The 16816-nt window shown below is 38.3% G+C and overlaps 1 protein-coding gene across 17 annotated transcripts in view; it reads right to left on the reverse strand.

Moving 5' to 3' along the window:
- Positions 1–16816, reverse strand: part of LOC125741731 (RNA binding protein fox-1 homolog 1-like) — a 440599-nt gene that overhangs the window by 216783 nt on the left and 207000 nt on the right. For 14 of the 17 annotated variants that reach the window (XR_007397837.1, XR_007397838.1, XR_007397839.1 and 11 more), the window contains one exon: positions 2837–2884. The exons of the other annotated variants lie outside the window; for them this stretch is intronic. Coding sequence is in view for 11 of the 14 variants with exons in the window: in XM_049012997.1 (XP_048868954.1) it covers positions 2837–2884 (48 nt within the window). In the remaining 3 variants the exon portion in view is untranslated. The remainder of the gene's footprint in view (positions 1–2836; positions 2885–16816) is intronic. 17 annotated transcript variants of the gene reach the window in all.

Consider the following 16816-nt stretch of genomic DNA (forward strand, 5'->3'; position numbering starts at 1 on the left):
AATTTAGAGGTTTCTGACATTAAACTTGTGCTTTTTGGTTTTTCCTTAAACTATTAGTAATAACAGAAAAATACTGATAAGATATGTAAAAGCCATTTGCCCCTTTGATTTTATGAACCACATTGCACATACTTTGTTATGTGTTACTATGGTCAGTGTCCTTGATTAAACAGAAGTGGAGCTGTATACCTGATTTATATCTGAGCATTAACATTTAAGTAGAAAGCAAGCTTGACCATCCAAGTCGAAAATAGTTATAAAAATGAACAAAAATGCCACAAATGTCACAATATAACCCAGATTTTCAAATTTTCTCTTTCCAAGTTCCATTCATGCTCTTGCTAATCGTAAGACATTGTTGTGTGAACTTGTTACTACGGATGCTGCAAAAGCTGGGAAAAGGGTGTCAAACTGGTGTTCTAGATTTACTACTAGGCTGGCTACAGACTTATATCTTATTACAGTATGAAGTAAGCTAATGCAGAAGGCTTCACACTCAATCAGAGTTATAACTACATGCCTGCACCTGTCCCCTTTATCCCAACCATCAACACAGCTCAAAACTTCTCTGCCCTCTCTCTCCTCTGTGGACTAGCATGATTAAAAGCTTTTTCATTTATGATCTCCTTTTAACTGCAAACTTCCATATTCACCCCTGAAGGAAGATCTAGACTCTGACAAAACTACTATTGTCATATGTTTATGGCAACCGTACATAACATAACCGCCTGTGAACTGATTATTCTCAAAGCAAAACAAGGTTCTGTGGAAGAAAAATCAAACATTAATCAAACCTTATGCAAATAATATACTAATTAAATCAGTAATTACTAATGAAACTTATGTTACCACTTATATTACAACTGTCAGTTTAAGACATATGATGATGTAATGATTGAATTATATGATACTTATATGAAAGCCCATTTTTCTAAATGTAAGAGGAACTAACATGTTTTGGCACAAAGAGCTTGCTTTTGTTAAAGGTCAAGGTAATATCTTGATATTAGAGTTGGTTGCTACTGCAGGGTAAACAGTTATAAGGAACTTGTTTAATCATAGAGCCAGGAAAAGGAAATAAAAGGTACATATAGAGAAGTGAAACAATGTGTTTTGAAGATGATGTGACCATGAAATGGTCATGAAAAGGTCAAGTTGTTTTTACCTGATAATGCCTTGTGCTTAACTGAAGTGACTGGTGTCTGAAGATACCAGACCCCGACCTTAAACTCTCTGTAAGCTGTCACGTTTTTGGCTATAAAAGATGTAAGCACCTGTTGTTCGGGGAACAGATCACAAGACAGAAAGATTGCCGAGTGCCTGTTCCCCAAAGCTTTGGAAAAGGAAATAAAGTTTTGTCATACTCAAACTAAATCGACTTCTTCCAAATGCCTTCCACAGTTCTTACGGTTCACAACATACCTGCTGGCTTTTCTCCTATGTACCCTCAGGACTGAGACCAGAATCTAATCCCGCAATTTGGATTATCTCACTTCAGCATCGGAAAAGTGTACAACGTTTTATATGTGTGTTTATACTGCCGATATGACCTCGCCATTGGTTCCATTAGCAAATTTCATTGTTGCCAATACATTTACTTTTCTCATGGCCTTGAGTAAAACTGCAGGCTAATCACTCTCATGAATTTCATAAACATGTCCAAAGATCCTCCCTGACACACTACAGAAAGCAAACCAACACATGCCAAGCAAAACAAAGGCAGCCAATGAATATTTTGCAAGGGAGTTATTTTTCATGATGAGCCTAGCAGACCAGTGAAAGTTATCATCTTGTCATCTAAAGCGGGACAAACACAAATGCAAAGGCATATACAAGCATGTCTTCATTGTCAAATAGAAAATGGCAACTTCCCATGGTCGTGGTTCAACAGAGCTCAAAGGAAAACGAGGGGAGTAACAGAGCATACAAATGGAGTATTGAGGAGGCCTCGTGGTGCCTGAATTTGGATGTACCTGCAGGTGGAGCTATAACAAGCATAAGCTGAATGCATATTGTAATATTATAAAAGGTTCTCTCTAAAAGCACATTAAAATAAAAACACAGAAAATGCTTTAGAACATCATAGCACTTTTCAACTGGTGAACTGTGCTTTTTGAATATAAAATATAAAATACACATACTACAGATTATGTATTTCTTTCTATTAAACATTTCTTAGAAAACATAACTAGGGTTTACTTAAACTGATAGGTTAAAGTTCAAATGCATCTAAGCTACTAAGATATTTGCGATGAGATTTTAAAAAATAATTGAAAATAACTTTCTTCCTTTACGCTGCATGCTGAATTCATTGGCTTTTGAAAAATCAGCTTAAGATGACTCAGATTCCATTAGATCTATTTTATCTAACTATTTAGTATCTGCAGTTATCCCAGTTATTTACAGATTCATTAATTGTTTTCATTTGTCATGTTTCATAATTATTACAAATTTAGAACAAAAGTGCCCCATCTGTTAAAACGCATATTGTTACTTCATTGAATAATGAATAGCCCTAAGACACTTATAATATAATGTATCCGTTGAAAATATGAAACAAAAAAGTAGATTATGGTTAAAACCTAAAAAGTGCTGCCATAAAATAAAGAATCTGAATTCACTGCAGTAAGGCTATAAAAGTACATAAGAATGTCTTTTACACTGAGGTATACAACATCTCTGAAAAATAATGCAGGACATCAAACTTCACAAGCAGGCTACACAGATCTTACTGAGAGTTAAGATATTCAACATACTCAGCTTTACTACCTTGCAACAACATCAATAAATAAATGTTAATGAGAGCTAAAATGACAGAAAGTAACTGGGTACGCACTGTGCTGCTCTCGTTATCTATGCAGGGACTGCACTCAGCTTGAGAGTCCTGGAAGAGAGCAAATTAACCATTAGAAACTTGACTGCAAGTTTTACAATAAATATTGCATGTGGAAATAAATTAATGATCAAAGTCGCTGATGCAAAAAACACTCAATTACGCTGATCGAATAAAAACATATAGCATTTAATAACACTTGAATTTTAGAAGGCTGTAATTTAAATGCAAATGTACATTTAAACATTGAATATTTCAAATGAAAATATTTCGATTGTAATTTCATTGGTAAAATACTCAATGCAAAAATATTTGGCTTCCACAATTCATATCCAAAATATACAGATTATAAACTACATTTCTATAATTCAGTCACTTGAATCCAGTTCAATGACTTTTACCTCAAAATAAATAAGAGAATAAATTCAGCTGGAAACATTGAATGTTTTAATGGCATCTTCATATTTCAAGAGGCAATATTCCATCCTCTTATTTTTATTCTACAAATGCGCTGCCAATATATCATTGGTTTAAAATACAGTTCGAAATTCAATCATCTGCATTATGGGGGACATTACTGTTCCCAAGTCGGCTACTGTCCCATTCCTGCTACCCAGCTAGCTAGCTTGAAAGCTAGAAAACCCAGTAATTGCCCACAGGAAGTAAGTTTGATGTAGAGATGTACGATATTTCATTAGCAACTTGGTATCAGCTGATAGACATCTTGGTGGCTAATGAATATTGTAGCCGTTACTGCCAGTCAACATTTATACTTTATACATATTAAAAGTTAACAGCAATAATTCATTTAGCGGAACTTCACAATAAAATATAGCTAAAAGTTAGACAAATCCATCAGTCATAAATCACCTAAACTGCACACTCTGTCCCTCTTGCTTGCTCTGACTGAACCTACAGTACCAATAGCCCTTTGTAGTAGCTGTAGTCCTCTGTATGGCTGGATTTAAATTGGTTTTCACCTCTCTCTAAACTTTTCTGATCATCTTTAAAGACTGACTCTACAGCAGCGAATAGAACTGCCATACTGGATTACTCACTAAGTTATTGGACAAAGGACATCTGAATTTGGCTAAATATCACCAGTAACAAAGGATTTCTCATAAAGCAAAACAATGTCTTTTTAAAAAATAAAATAAAATAAATAACTACAGACGTTACTTTTACAGACTTTATGAAATCCCATTGATTTAGGGCTGCAACGATTCATCGAGTAACTCGAATAACTCGATTACAAAAAAATCCTCGATGAAAATTCTTTCCTTGATGCTTTCTGTAATTCGCATGACTATGTAAGGCTTAGTGATCAGCGTGTTTCACTCGGAGGATTATTACTGTCGCACGGTGTGCTTACGCTGCATTACGTGTAGCAGGTTTGATTTGATGGCGCAATGGAAGAAAACAGGGAAAATAGCGAGGAAAGTCAGTGAAAAAGACGAAAAAGGTCTAAAGTTTGGTACCAGTTCAAACGAAAGAAAAGCGAAAATCCTGTACAGTGTGTCCATTGTAAAACCGAATTGTCTTACCACCATAGCACAACGTCAATGATTCAACATCTCAACAGAAAGCACCCAGTCTATGCATCCAGTCCACAGATCAGAACCAGTATACAAAGTAAGCGCGAGCGCTTCACTCACATTCGCGGCTAAAATAGACATGCGATAGAAACGTATTTATGGGCATATGTGTGAATAAAAATGTGTAACGAGATTCAGCCCAAGCAGCCCTATTTTTCTTCAATAAAACACTGATAACACAACAGCAGTGAAAATGATGCTGTCATGGTTTAATTAACATGGAGCTGGAACCTGTCTGTACACTAAGAGCACAGAGACGGTTCCATTACAGAGATAGTTAACTCGGGTGGAGTGACGGAAAACAACAGCAGTGCTTGTATTTGCTACTAAACCTTTACTGAGAAAGAGCTGGTGAGAGTTCTTAATCCAGAGGTGTCCAATCTTATCCGCAAAGGCCGGTGTGTATAAAGTTTTTTGGGGTAACCTGTAGGTCAGCTGTTCAAACCCAGGTGTGAGCACTCTTCAGCCAATCAGTCCTCTAATTAGTTGCAGCGAAAACCCGCACACACACCGGGCCCTTTGCAGATAAGATTGGACAACCCTGCCTTAATCAAACCAGCTGTTCAACAAGCTAAAAGGTGAAGAAAAACGATGCTTTCAGCTGCTCCCATCCACCGCCGTTTGTTTTCCACAGCAGCAAGTCTACAGTAAAGCTATACAAGTTAAAATAGAAGCTCTTTGTATGCAGATAAATTGTTTGCTTAGTTTGACACAATATTTAAATTGGCCAACTTGCAGCAGACTGACAGCAGCCATCACACTTTGTTGCAGTGATAACTGCAGCATGCAGGAGTGAGTCTAAAGGGGAGCATGGGGTGCACTGAACTAGATCTATTTCAAGGCTTTAGTAATATTGTAGATTTAGATTAATACAAATATTACATAATCATAATAATAATATATATAATAACGTTTCAAGAACCATTTGCTCTATTTTAGTTCCACACTAGGTGGTGCTGTTGGTTTACTTCGGGGCATGTTAGAGTCCCTTTTGAACAGAGAGCATCATCTAGTATGGTCTGAAGACACAGCAAATTGGTTCATGTAGCGTTATACTGGCCATTTTTTATCAAGAATAGTAAGCTACAGTCACCATGCCACCGAGTCTGCACACAGCACAAAATACAACGGATTATGGTATGTGGGAGGGCACTGAAGGCAACATGGTTACAGACAGCCCACGAACAGCAACTGTGATTTTTAAAAGGCTGCAGTATGTTTTTACCTGATGTTTATTATTTAAAGACTTTGACCTGTGCAATGTGTGGATGAACAAAAACTTTGATTCTTTTACATTTGAAAACCAGTTTGACCAATTCACTGAAATGAACTAGACATCAAACCAAAACCAAAAGTTTTGAGAATAAGACAAATATTCATTTTCACAAAGTCTGCTGCCTCAGTTTTTATGATGCTAATTTGCATAAACTCCAGAATGTTATGAAGAGTGATCAGATTAATTTTTTTCATTTTTGCCTTGAAAAGGTGTGTGGAGGACCAGAGGGAACTTTTCAATGAGGAAGTTGTACAGACTGTACTACAGAATTTCTACATGGATGACTGCTTGAAATCTGTTGCTACAGACGAAGCAGCAATATCAATGTGTCATAACCTAAGTGAAATCTGTGCAGGTGGAGGCTTCCGCGTCAACAAATGGGCGAGTAATTGTCAGATAGTGTTCGACTCAATCCCAAAGTCTGAACTGGCAGGACAGGTGAAAACCTTGGATTTAGATCAAGACGAACTTCCCCTAGAATGAGCACTGTGTCTCAACTGGTGTATTCAGGCAGATACATTTAAGTTAAATATTACCATCAGGGATAGGCCTTTTACACGAAGAGGACTTCTTTCAGTTGTTTGCACAATTTATGACCCAATGGGCATTCAAGCACCCATGGTTTTGCCCGCAAAAAAGATGCTGCAAATTTTATGCAGATTGAAAGTTGGATGGGACAACGACCTGCCAGAGAATGTCAAGAAGCAGTGGTCTGACTGGGTAGCTAATCTGGCCGCCTCGGAGGGTCAGTTACAAGATGTCGTACATCTTATGGGTATGGGGATTGTGCATTTGCACAATTGCACCACTTTGCTGACACAAGTGAAGATGCATATGGGACAGTCAGTTACTTTCTGCTTAAGAACTTAACTGGTGAGACACATTGTGCGTTTATGATCAGAAAATCTAGAGTGGCACCTCTTAGGCAACGTACCATTCTTCATATGGAGCTAACTGTTGCGACAGTAACTGCAAATTTGTACAGTGTTTTGAGAAGAGAGCTGCAATTACATCTTGCAGAATCAGTGTTTTGGACTGACAATATGACAGTACTCAGGCGAACAGGGTCTCAGCTATTTTGAAAACATCTGATGTGGAGCAGTGGAGACACGTCAGCACTGATAAGAATCCAGTGGACTGTGCCTGAAGTGGGCAAAAGCTAGATTTCCTGAAAAACAAAACTTGGATAACTGGTCCGGATTTCCTTTACTGTCAAAGTGAATGCTAGCCAAATCTTGCAGCGAACATTTCCAATTTCTCTGTAGATGATCCTGAAATCAAAGGAGTCAGAGTCAATTCCATAAAGGTGGAAGAAAATATAACTCCATTCCAGAGGTTGATTAGTCATTACTTGTCATGGATGAAGTTGAAGCAGATTGTAGCTTAGTTCTTGAAGCTTAAATCCTTTCTTCCAGCACTGAGGCAAAGACGTAAGGAGTTGTGCACAACCGACATGGGAAGCAGTCAAGACAAAGATCCACTTATTCAGCTGAGGATGGAAGAATTTAAAGGAAGCTACAAACACACAGGTATATCAGTGGAAGACCTTGATGAAGCAGAGTATGACATAATCAAATTCTGTCAAATGGAAAATTTCTCTGAGGAGATTTGAGACCTACATGAGGGACAGTAGCCACTTGTATAAGCTGAATCCTGTACTGCAAGATGGTCTCTTGCGAGTCGGTGGAAGATTAAGTCGGACAGCTATGCCAGAGCAATCTAAACAACCTGTCATCTTAGGTAAGGACTTTTCCATTGTCAATTTAGTTCTTTGTCAGATCCATGAGAAAATAGGACATGGAGGTCGTAACCACATGCTGTCAGAACTAAGACAAGGATTTTGGATCCCTGGTGCCATCACAGCCATTTGAAAAGTCCTATCAAAGTGTGTGACCTGCCGTCATTTACATAGAGTAACTGGGAAACAACTAATGGCTGATCTTCCACAAGATCGAGTAACACCTGATGATCTACCCTTCACATTTTGGACCTTTTGATGCAAATCGTGGAAGAGTCCATGAAAAGACGAATGGTGTCATATTCACGTGTTTAGCCATCTGTGCCATTCACATTGAGCTCGCTTCATCAATGGACACGGATTCATGTATAAACGCTATTCACCGCTTTGTAACGAGAAGAGAACAGGTGAAAGATTTGCTCCGATAATGGAACCAACTTTGTTGGAGCCAATCACGAGTTGACGGCATCCATTGCCAATTGGAATACTTACAAGTTTCAGCATTTATTCCATCAGTTAGGGATTAAGTGGACATTTAATCCTCCCATAGCCTCTCATCATGGTAGTGTTTGGGAGAGGTTGATGAGATCGGTGAAAAGGGTCCTTAATTCCACTGTAAGAGAACAAGTTCTGGATGAGGAAAGTTTGCATACTGTGTTGTGCAATGTGGAGTCAATCATAAATAGCCGACCAATTATGAAGGCATCTAACGATCTTAATGATTTGGAAGCATTGACCCCTAACCAACTTTTAACACTGAAAGTTAAACCGATGTTACCGCCTGGGTTGTTTGACAAGGGAGACCTATACTGAAGACACAGATGTAAGCAGGTACAGTACATATCAGACCTCTTCTGGAAGAGATGGACTAGAGAGTATTTACCTCAACTCCAAGAGTGGCAACGATGGGCTATAGCATTGAGAAATTTTGTAGATGGAGCCGTGGTACTCATTGTAAATGACTGTGTGCCAAGAAACTCATGGGTTATGGGGAAATCATCAAGACAATAGTAGACAAGAAGGGTCTTGTTCAAAGTGTTCAGATTAAAACAAAGACCAACATATTGGATACACCCATCGTGAAGATTTGTTTACTGATGGAATCAGAAAGGGCAGGTGGTAAAGACTGAGCCCCAACCATGAGCTATATGCTAATAACCTCTGGCTCTTTTTTCTTTTTCTCTCTTTATATCTGACTTTATTTCATTTTATATGATTTAGAAGAGGAATCTACCAAACTAATACTGGACTGAAATTAAAATATTGGATATTAATGCGCTTAATTAGTTTGACTTTGTGGTGTTAGTATAACCCTGTTAGATAGCATTGGTGAGTTTGTAGTTGTGATAATTGTTCTCAAGATTAGCATTTAGAACCATAAGGGGCTGGTAATGTAGGAGCTAAATGGCTCCTAACTGCATAGTAATGTAATAAAGGGATGTCTGTTGCATTAAGAAGTTTACACACTCATACGGTCAGGAAGGGGAGGGAGAGACAGGTGTAGTGGCTTTCAGGAGAGTGGAGTTCATGGGTTTTCTTTGACCGTGTTTCTTAATTTTATTTCTTTTATGATGATTGCTCATTCTGTTGTAACAAAAATAGATAACAATGAAACTTAAGTAACAAAGACTGAAAACGGTCATCTTTTGGTTATTCGGATCCATGGATTTCTCATAACTTTTGACCATGACTAGAGTTGTTCTTGCGTGCAATTAGTGTTTCTCGCTATGGTCATTTGGCACTGTAGTTCACTTAGTGCTGTTCTCTAATTGCAAATCGTGCAAATACAAATACGATTCCACATTTTGTTGGCCTAAGATACTAACACATCAGTCCAGTTTTACCAAGTTTGCTGTCGTTATTCAACATAATTTTAAGGGTATACACAGTACAATGAACAAGGATGCTGGGAGTATGCACGCTACACTGCTGCGCGGTGGGACTAGCAGCCAGAAGTGGCGCACAGGAAAAAAAAATTATGCTGCGGCCAGGAAACAAAAGCCCAATGAACACAATTTGGACTTAGTCCTCTTCGTTTGTATGCCTGAAAGTTCGTACATAAGTTGAAAGTTTGTAAGTAGAGGACCGTCTGTATATATATTGGACTTCCATCCATCCATTTTCCAAACCGCTTATCCTACTGGGTCGTGGGGGATCCGGAGCCTATCCCGGAAGCAATGGGCACGAGGCAGGGAACAACCCTGGATGGGGGGCCAGCCCATCGCAGAGTACACTCACACGCCATTCACTCTCACATGCACACCTATGGGCAATCTAGCAACTCCAATTAGCCTCAGCATGTTTTTGGACCGTGGGGGCAAACCGGAGTACCTGGAGGAAACCCCACGACGACATGGGGAGAACATGCAAACTCCACACACGTGACCCAGGCGGAGACTTGAACCCGGGTCCCAGAGGTGTGAGGCAACAGTGCTAACCATTGCACCACCATGCCGCCCCTATATTGGACTTTATAGATATAAATATGTAAATATAGAGCATTTTTTTCTACAGATTAGGTGCGGTACAAAGTGGACAAAAATCTGCAAATGAATAGGAGCAAAGTCACAAATGTAACTCGATCCAAAAATAGACATGACGTGATCTACAAATTTGCAAAATACGTTTCACATGAACAAATCACTCCACATTTTTGTGGATATGATTTTACACAACACAAATTCTAAAAATCCATATTTATGGATAGTGAAATATTTGTGAATCGTGGTATGTATTTGTGGATTGTCTTCTGTGGGTTACAATTAATAAAGTCCAATATATGCTTACATAGTGTAAAAGCAATAAAAGAGCAGCCATATGGATTAAATAAGTTTAGCTATAGCTAACACTATGTGATGGCCAGTGAAAGTTAGGACAGTTTAACTGTTATCCTACAGTTATAAGGGTTTACTTAAGATTCTGGAAAGTAATACAACCCCAGGTCAGAACAAACAGAACGCGGTAGTAAATGAAAATTAAATCAAATGGGCGAGAATGATATATTTCGACGTAGTGCGCAATGTAACCAATCAGATGCTAGGTTTTGTTCAGAGCCCGCAGACGGAGTTTGATGGGTGACTGACAGATACATTTAATTGTTGCTGGTATAAACTGTAATTTAAATAATAGTCTAAACAATTCAGACGATTATTTTAATAATTTAAATGACAAATTTATAATTTAGCTGACAATTAAAAGTATAATTTAAATAATCATTTAAAATGACATGTATTTATTGAATATTGTCACAAAACATGATAGCAAACCCTATATTAATCAAAGCCTTGGTTATATTATGATTATGATTATACTGAAATGTTTTTATAGTCTGTGTACTCCTGACAGTACAATAAGCCACTACAAACCTATTTAAAAGCACAGTCATGCAAAAAAAAAAAAAAACACATACCGTGATGTGCTATGTAATTGTGGGGATCTATATTTAAAAACCGTCATACCAACACTACAAGGATGACATTACATTTTAACCCTGAGAGGATACCACCTTGCAATGACGACATCTCGGCAGACTAATTTCAGAAAGCATAAACAAACGTAAATACCGACAAGGAGTGAGCCTACACTTTTTAAATATAATTGAAAACTACACCCCTTAACGTCATAGAGCTAACGAGAGCAGATTGCAGGGCTGCCAACTCTCACGCATCTGACGTGACACTCAAGCTTGCAGACTCTCATGCATGAAATCTTATAGCAAATCTATATAGTTCCATTATAAACCTAAAATTAACTACATCAAAAGCGTCGGGGCTGTTTACATAATATTTACAAGGTAAATGATCGGTTACATACATGTAAATGCGTGTGCAGACTTGTATCGAACTGAAATTCTCATACCAGCCAGCTGACCAGAGTTGGCAACGCTTAGGTTCGCAGGTCTTTTCCCCCCCAAAAAAAGAAAAAGAGCAAACAGTCTTTTAAACCCTTTTTTAACTTACTAAACCTACACATTTCTTCTGGAATGCCTCCTATTAACATTCAGTATTTACATTTTCACTCTACTGACTTAGAGACGAAAGCTTTTCTCAACAACCTTCTCACCTATGAGAAAAAAGGGGGAAAAAAAACATCGACGAGAAAATTGCGTATTATGATTTATCTATTGCTACTGTTACACGATTTGTAATGACAAAGGATACGAAGTACTCCGCAAAAATGTTTTACCTCATTCAGCCACAAGATGGCAACATTTACCCACACAGCCATTAAAAGCCCTTAAACTTGTATTCCGCAACCAATACAAGGAACAGGTCTGAATCTAGATCGTTTGGCTGGATAAACATTTTAAGGGAGGCACTTCATATAAATAACAATCATATAAATTATAAAATTAAACAAGTTATATTTGTATAGATACTTTATGCACACTGAAGTTGACTAATAAATTTTTTTGGTTTTCTTAATTATTGAAGCCTCATTCTGACTACAACCTCTTTCTAAAACAGATACCGAAGCTGCCCACATGGTATCCCCTTAGTGAACATATTGTTCCTTCATAGGTAACAGATTGTCTTCATGAGTTCTTTGTAGTTGCGGGAATACAACACAGCATTCATTTAGTAGTAAAATCAGGAAGTTACTACTTGACTAAGTTGACTGATTATCTACTTCTGAGAACATGGCGCACATAAGGGTCAAGTAAATCAAATTAAGTGACACATGTAAACCGGCTAATTGAACGTCCACGCCACAATAAAAGAAAGATCTCACAAAGCAAGCGACTGGCAGCACTCACTTGATTGATGGGTTAGACGTCCTTATCTGACGGTATTAGTGTCTTCTGGCTGGTACAATGAATACCCGTGTTAAAGCACGTGTCACGGAAAGCTAGTGACTGCTCAGAGGGGTATAGTACATGCAGACTGTATCACTCTCGCCATGAACAATATCACTGTTGAAAATACATCGGCACAAGTTGTGCTTTTCTCGAGCATTACCCGGAGCCTCATTTGACCACACATTTATGTTAGCCTCTTATTTACATAGGTGGCTCATCACAATGTTATCTTATGTGGGCACTATTGGCAAATGGCACTATCCTTTGTTATGTACATGTGACACACGAAAAAGCCCTTATGTGCACCAGGAGAGAGAGGTGTTTGGATTCTGGGGTAAAAGTGCAGTTCAAAGCCATGAGTCTTCATCCTGCAGTGGAAAAGGGCATGTGACTCAGCAACCCTGCCAGTTGTAGGCACCTCATTAAACCAGTGAAGGGCTAAAGTGGATAAGGAACACACTGTGCAAGGGCAGCCGTGGATTACGTTGTTTTCCTTAGTTCCTCTCAGTTTTTTTCTCCTTCTTAAAACACTCCACAGAATCAGGCTTGCAAGCTCAATTAACGAGCGATGGGGTGACTGACACAGCGATGCAGACGATGACCTTCATGTAGGAGAGGAATCAATGCCTTAACACAACAAGCACACCCAGCCCTCAGAGGAAGAATAAGCACACTCTGACATGAGCACCCTGAGACTTATGCTCTTCCTCATCTAAACTCATATCACATAATACACCAAGTCATTTGTGCTGTATTATTCATAATGACATAAAGGGACTTTTCCCTGAGCAAACTGACCAACTGGGCTTCCTGCTTTCTGAACCCTGCAGGAAAAAGAAAGTTTGCATTATATATTCATTGAGCCTCTTTAACAGGGTGAAAGTGAATGATGAACTAAACTAAGCAATGTTGTCTGAAGAAGGAATTTCTGCACTCGTCAAAATAATACAGATACACTCTTTCATAAAATTAGGATGACCGATCTGTTACATAAATTCTGACCATGTTTTTATATATCTGTACAAAGACATACCAACATGTAATTGATTACAAAAGTGATGACTTACCCAGTGCAAAAGTTGATGTACTATTAATGTCGAATATAATAATGAATTATTCTAGTTACTCTGCTGTGTGTCCCAAAATGCTAGAGACAAGACTAGAGAACTACAATATATTTTGTTGATTGTTTTATTCAAACTGCTGTCTATTAGATTTTTCACTGTTTGGTGTTGGAAAAGGTTTAAATTATAGAATTTATTTATTTGTTTGTTTGTGTTTGTTTACACACACCAGTGTGTAATACTCAAAGGTTATGTTCATTTTACACAGCAAGCTGAAAACCAGCATCAGACAGTACTGAAATTATATTATACTTAGTATTCTATACTCAGTATTGTATACTCAAAGCTCCTCAAAATGAAAATATAAAAACATCACTGAAAGGTTATGTGAGGCTGTCCCGAATGGAACCAGATTTTCAACCAATCAAAACTGCAACTTTAACGCTGACAAGCATTATCCAATTTATGTCCTTTGACATGATTTTAATAAGACTACTTTTGCTCTCAGCAAAGTTACATAAATACTATATTACCCTTGTCATGCATCTGATAATTGTATAGAAAACACGAAAATTAAAATTGGCCTTGTGAACTTTGGAACACCACATTAATTACCTCAAACCAAAATCCAGAGCGATTTATAAATGGGATACATGTAAAGAATGATTAATTACAGACTGGTAAATTTAGTTCAGTTCTTGAGTATGTAGAAAGACAACAAGAAAAAGAGAGAGACAGAATATGTCTCTTTCCTCTTTTTTAAATCCATAGGCTTCAAGTTACCTACAACTAATTTGGCGCCCGTAAGGTTTCATAATGAATTACCTGTACTGCTAGACTCCAAACAGTCCAGTGAAACCAGAGGTAATCTAGGGGCTTAACTCACTGCAGAAATTCACAGAAAACCTACATCAGGTTACAGCACAGTACGGGAATTGTTAGTATATCATACTGAAATGAGGAAATGCAATAACTCAACATGTTTACAGTAAGCAGTATCCATTTTTCATCAAATGCAATAAATGTTAGACATTAGAAATCAGTGATGCCTATTTTGAAAAATCAGATGAGAGGTTTGTGTTTCACGTTTGTGTCACATGCTGCTGTAAAGAAAGCACCACATTCAGAGAGTAAAGACATTAATACTGAACATTAACAAACCCACTGGCTGAAATGGTGGGGAAAATGAGTGGGCTGTTACCATAAAAAGGCTCAACAGGAATGCAAGGTAATTAACACTTCCAGGGTGGTATCAAAGGAAGGAAGAGGTTGGGCGGTTCTATAACTTCATGTATATCAAATATACATGTGATTTGCATATTTCATCCCTAAGAAATGTTTGTGGTGAACTGAATGGTCTGTAGTCAACATGAAGTTTAACACAAGTAGCTTTTTTATTTGGCGCTTTGTCAAAAGGTGGTGAGATTAGCACTGTGCTATGAAAGTGGCTTTTAGAAAAGTTACACCAAAAATCCACCCATCTTCTAAACACTTATCATAAGTACTGTAGTGCTGCGGGAGACCTGGATTCTGTCAGTCAGCATAGGGCACAAGGCTAAGGTACAACATGTCCAATGCAGGGCACACTGCAAGCAATTTAAGCCACTGTAACCTAACTCTGTGTCTTTGGACTGTGGGAGGAAATAGGAGAATAGGAGTACCTGCAGAGAAGAGATCAGTTTCAAACCCCCAGCCCTGGAGGAGCAACATGACAGTACTGCCCACCAGGCACTGTTCCACCTTACAAACACAGGAAGTGCTCCTCACATTTATTTACCATATTTAAAACTAAGCTGCTCAGGAATCACTGCAGGTTCTGGTATTTAGTACACCTCAAAAAGACAAACACACCCCAAACCATACGGTCAGCTGTCCCATGGATGTCTGTCATAAGGACATACAATAAGGACATGCTAAATAAGCCTCCAGCACGTCAATGCAGTCTGTGAAGAACTTCAAAGCATGACTCAAAAAGAAGAAAAACAAGGGTCTTCCCTCAGCGCTGAGCTATCTCTACAGAATCTGAGGGCATCTGCCCTTCCCCACAGACTGAAAATAGCTTGCCGACGGACTGCAGTATTTCAGGAAACAGATGGCAGCACAGACAGCCATCTCGTGATGACATACTGCAATATTGATGCATTTGTCAGCTTCAGCAAACTCACAGAACTCATTTAACTATGCCATTCTGTTTGCAGGAAGACAAACACATGCACACCTCAAGAGCAAGATTTTCCCAATCTGTGTCAATGTCTGCAGGTCTGCACCTTGTTGCAGGGGGTAAGATAGAGAGCTGCAGCACATCTTTTTGTGAGTGTTTTCCTCAAACATGACGATACACCTGGTGCCGAAGGCTACTCCTACCAAATAAAAGAGTTTGTGTGCAAGTGAAGTAGATGAGCATAGAAAACAAAAGATGACAGGCATGAAATTCCTGTTGTACAAATATTTGTTTTACACTTTGCTGGTGAAATCCGAGCCAGTCTGATAAAATCCAAACTAACAAAAGATTAAAAATGCATATTACAGATTTCCTTTTTTATTTCTTACATGCATTCAGGAGTGTAGTATAGAATGTAGGATAATGCAAAATTTATTTGCAAGCCATATGAATGCTTATTTCATTAAGTGAAAGGCTGAATCACAGAGAGCGATGGATTTCTTCACTCACAGAAGGAGCGTGTTAGTGGGGTGGTGTGGCGGCTCAGTGCCTAACTCTCTTGCCTCACACATGTGGTTGTGGATTTGATTCCCATCCCTGCTCTGTGTGCGGTTGGAGTCATATGACTGGGTTTCCTAAGGGTGCTCTGGTTTCCTGCCATAGACCAAAGATACACAGTCGTGTGCATTAGTATTTCTAAATCTGAGTGTCCTGCTATCCTGACCAACGTGCCATTTTTCCCTGTATCCAGTGCTTCCTGGGATAGGCTCCAGGCCCACCTGTACAGAATAATGAATAGTAAATTAGTAGGTTGAATGAAAGATGAATTGATAAATAGTCAGGTTCTGTGTTAATAACAAGCAATTTACCAATTTATTAGCCTGATAGCATGTCAGAATAAAGCATCCTATACAATTGTCTTTACACTTAGTCCATTAGAAATTATTACTGGGAAACAACTGCACAATGGTTCTTGAAATAAGAAGTTCTAATGGTAGGCATTATAGGATATTGATTACAGGTTTATAAAAAGCTGGCAATAAGTTTACGAAACTGGTCAGTCACTGGTCATATTTTTGTATTTTTTTATCACACTGCATCTTTAAATCTAATACACTGGCAGTCCGTTTTACAGGGCAAATAATGAAGTCACAGTTATTTTTAACAAAAAAATGTAATGTCGCAAGAAAATGTCTACATTGTCCAATTTGTCATGTTTATTTCCTGTATTGATTAGTACAGAATGCACCGTACAATAATGGTAAAAATAAAATAAAATAACCTCATCAAAAACACAGCACAGTCCTACTTTCATCATTTACATACTTAACCGATCTGGGGGAGGGGGGGG

This window comes from Brienomyrus brachyistius, chromosome 5, assembly GCF_023856365.1.
Source record: "Brienomyrus brachyistius isolate T26 chromosome 5, BBRACH_0.4, whole genome shotgun sequence".
In the NCBI taxonomy this organism is placed as follows: domain Eukaryota; kingdom Metazoa; phylum Chordata; class Actinopteri; order Osteoglossiformes; family Mormyridae; genus Brienomyrus; species Brienomyrus brachyistius.